The 4,237-nt window shown below is 34.1% G+C and overlaps 2 protein-coding genes across 2 annotated transcripts in view; both read right to left on the bottom strand.

The window, feature by feature from the left end:
• LOC110019315 (ribose-phosphate pyrophosphokinase 4-like) overlaps positions 1-4,237 on the bottom strand; it is a 78,284-nt gene that overhangs the window by 18,715 nt on the left and 55,332 nt on the right. The window lies entirely within an intron of this gene.
• Positions 414-4,237, bottom strand: part of LOC110019225 (YLP motif-containing protein 1) — a 35,267-nt gene continuing 31,443 nt past the window's right edge. The window contains exon 11 of the mRNA XM_020716810.1: positions 414-831. Within this exon, the coding sequence (XP_020572469.1) occupies positions 655-831 (177 nt within the window). The 3' untranslated portion in view covers positions 414-654. The remainder of the gene's footprint in view (positions 832-4,237) is intronic.

The following is a 4,237-nucleotide window of genomic DNA, read 5'->3' as shown; positions in this document are numbered from 1 at the left end:
ACAATAACACATGAATAACACGGAGGAAAATATTCCTCGTATTATTGCACTCATTTTTTTCTTTGTCGTGAATATTTCCTGTGTTATTTAGGTGTTATTGTGTGTTATTCATGTGTTATTTTGTACTGAGAATATTCTTGGTGTTATAACAATGAATAACACGCAATAACACATGAATAACACAGAGAGGAATATTCTCAGTGTTACTGCGCCGTTTTTTTTTTTTTTTTTGTCGCGTGAGGTATCGTGGCGTGATTTCATTGGCTACGCACGTTAGTTCCACGTGCGTAGTACTGATGTAATATTTTTTCCTAAGCTGGTTGGTGCCTTCCACAAAATATAAATACATAGAAATTGGTCAAAACGTTCATGAGCTGCACTGGCAGCTCAACTTTAACCATGCTCAAAGTACATAATAATAACGCTATCATCTTTTATTCACAAAAAATTGACCTACTTCTACATCTCTTGAAGATTTACAGATTTTTTTTCCTTCCACATATCTCTTAACAATTCAATCTGATACACCGTTAAAAAGAAAAATGATAGAGCAAATAAATTTCAGTGCATATTAAGCAGCAAGAGGAGTAATATTTGGGATGAGTAATAGATGACCTGTAGAATATTCGTCGTCGTCGTCGTCTCCGTTGTTTACTATTCATCGTCGGCATTAAATAGGCCGCCAACTCGCTGCCGCCTTCGGTCGAAAACAGCTCTGAAAGATTCACGTTCGGCGTGGAGCTGTTCGGTGAATCTCTTTTTGATTTCAGAGCTGAGCTTTCCAGTGGTAGCTTCAGAGACAGCATCATCTTCAGCCAAAGGGTTGGACTTCTGTTAATAACAAGCAGCACAGCACATGAGAGTAAATCCTGCCAAAAATAAAATAAAATAAAGGGGCATTTACATACATACCACACAATTCTTATGTATTGACATATTTAACACCCTAAGTTTTGCTTTTTTACATTTATTCCACCCAAGCATAAAAAATACCACAATTTTAACTTTCAAGCGAAATACACCTTTTCATGCATAGGGAATGTGGCATTTATTTAAATATTGAGGTTTAGGTGTTGAGTATTTAAACACATAGGAATTGTGTGGTATGTATGTAAATTTTCCTAAAATAAAATGGGCAATTTACATACATACCACCCAGTTCATATGTATTTACATCTCAGTTTTGCTTTTTACATGTATACCGCTCAAGTATTTATTATCACATAAGAAATACACACTTTAACTTTTAAATAGTGAAATAGAACTTTTCATGCATAGGTAAGGTGATATGCCAAAAAAAAATGAAGCTTTGATGTTAGATATATGAATAGGGTTTTTTTTTTAAAAAACTCCAAAAAAAAAAAAAAAAAAAAAAAAAAAAAAAAAAAAAAAAAAAAAAAAAAAAGTAATGTACAAACATACCACACAATACCTATGTATGCACATATATAACACCTAAATGATACCTGAGTAAACCCAAGTCACAATAGGAAAACTAAATATATTACTTAAAGTAAATAGATTATTACAATCAAACACACTTGAAAGAAAAATCACAACAAACACAACACAAACTCACACTAGAGAACAATCCATGGGTGGTGGAGGTCAGTTAGGTGGTTAGGGAGAGGAGGGAGATAGCTGAAATGGGTTGTAGGTGGTTGGAACAGCAAAATGAGAAGCTGGAATCACTTTGGCAGCAAAGCGGAGGGGCACCCAGTGTGGTGGCAAGCAAAGCAGCAAGATGTTGTGGGAAAGGCTAGACGGCCAGAAAACAGCAGGTGTGATATTTTCCGGATGACAGCGAAGTTACGGATGGCAGGACAGCAGTCAAATAGCGAGATGAGAGAGAGAACAGTGGTGGCAGTGAAGGTGAAGGGTTGGAACTGCGATAGCAGCGAAGATGAGGGAGGGAAAGGCGATTGTGGAGGTTGAAACTGCAGAAAATAGCAATAAGAATGTTGTTGCAGGCGGCTGCAGTGAGATATGGCAACTAGGAGCAACATGGGGAGGATGTGAAAGGGGATAGAGATAATAATCAACACCACCAGAGATAAATACAGACGGAGCACCACTCAATCCAAAAAACGAACGTCAGTGCAAGAAAATATATATATATATATATATATATATATAGTCTTAGGGTAAAGAGGAGTGGGCCCTGGTCCAAATAGGGAGAAATGAGAGCAAGGAAGGACCGTTCAATCTTTCTACTATATGGAATGAGCAGGTCAGCATGCGGCATTAGCCGCGCCCGCATGGACATGGCGCCCACGCGTTCCCAGGCCCTGACTTCCAATATCAAGGCGCATTCACAAGAAAGTGTCCCACTTTGCGTCACTAAGCTTTGTTTATTTATATTTATACCATCCAAGTGTTTAATATCACATCCAAAATGCCACTTTTAATGTTTTAAATGTGAAATACTCCTCATGCATAGGTAAAGTGGCATATATGTAAAAAATGAAGTTAAGGTATTGAATATGTAAATAAATAAGAATTGTGTTATATGTATGTAAATCTTCCTAAGCAATGCACATACATGCCACCCAATTTCTTGTATTTACATATGTAGCACATTTTTTATTTTTATATTTACATCATCCAAATCTTTCATATCATATCAAAAATACCACCATTTAAACTTTGAAAAAGATTAAATACAACTTTTCATATCTAGGAAAGGTGGTATGTAAGTAAAAAATTGAAGTTTAGGCGTTAGATGTGTGAATACATAAGAATTAAGCGGTGTGTATATAAATCTTGCTTTTCTAAATTTGTTGTGGCCTTGAGAACAAGAAGACATCTTCATCTTCGTCTAAGTCATCAAGATTAGCTGGAACATTCAAGATTTGAATAGCAAAGATGTTCAAAGATCAGATGAATTAGGAAGGATAATATAAAAGCTCCACTTCAAACAATATTCTTCATATATTTTTTATTTAAATAGATAGAAAGGATAATTTTATAATACATTAAAATTTAGCAAATTAATAATTTAATTTAATTTACATAATGGGACATTGCCTCACTAATGAGTGGCAAAAGGTAAATTGCTGCACCCGCAGGGTGAATGCCTTCAATTACCATTTAAAATCCTAAAGGCCACTTTGGCAACTTCGTTGGTTTAAGTGTGTTCAATTTGGCAATTTTTTTAGGATTTAAATCCGATAGTTGAATTTAATTTATATTTACTATTTCTTTAATTATATTAATCATTAATTAGTAACTTGTTGAATTAACTAGTCATTAATTAAAACTTATTTAGACAGATCAATCATTGAATAGTCTGATTAGTTATATTAGCATAATATAAAACTTTAATGATGCAGTTCAGTTTATCAATTTAATCAGTTATAAAAAAATCAGATTAAATCATTAAAATTAATTTAATTAGCTTAATATTTCTAGTAAACTAATACTAATTATGAGAAACAATTACAAGAAATACTTGGAATGTATCCCAACAGTAGGCACAAGTAACCGTACCATTTGGTACATCCTCAGATTTTATTTAATCCAGGGCAATCAAGTTTATGAGTACCGCCAACATGATGAAAATTCATAAAATTCCTTTGTACTTGCATATCTAACAACTACAGTTTGATCTTTACATTTATAACACTTTGATGTCATGAACTTATGGATGAAAAGGTGTACTTCACTTATAAATAATTAGTAGTAGTGATATTTTGATGTGATATTCAAGGTTAAGAGTGTTATGAATGTAAATATGAAAGTTTAGGTATTAGATATGCAAATACATAAGAATTGTGTGTGTGAAATTACGCTCCTTATTATTATTATTTACTTTAATTCTATTTAGTAGTTGCTATATTTAGTCATAGTATAATTTCTTAATTATTGATATTTATGTTATTCCATAATTATAGGAATTACTTTATTGTAGGAAGATTTCTTTCCTTCGTTTGTTTCTCTTGTACTCACCTATTTATAGGTGAATTATCTATGTATTCAGTGAGAAAATGTTTATTCAAAACTCACATGATATCAGAGACATCAAAGAAAGTCTCTCGCTCGATCACGATTTATTCAAAACTCACATGGTATCAGAGACATCAAAAAAAGTCTCTCTTTGCGCCTACACCGAGCGCAGCTCCTCATCTACCGATCGCGGCTCTCTCCAATCGTCCGCGTCCAACGATTGTTCGGCTGCAATCCAGCGTCTTCCACTCTTCCGCGATATCCCGCGATCGTCTGCCATCCAACGATCGTG

Source organism: Phalaenopsis equestris, unplaced genomic scaffold, assembly GCF_001263595.1.
Source record: "Phalaenopsis equestris unplaced genomic scaffold, ASM126359v1 Scaffold000054, whole genome shotgun sequence".
In the NCBI taxonomy this organism is placed as follows: Eukaryota; Viridiplantae; Streptophyta; class Magnoliopsida; order Asparagales; family Orchidaceae; genus Phalaenopsis; species Phalaenopsis equestris.
The sequence above is the reverse complement of the archived record's forward strand: the minus strand, read 5'-3'. Positions and strand labels throughout refer to the sequence as shown.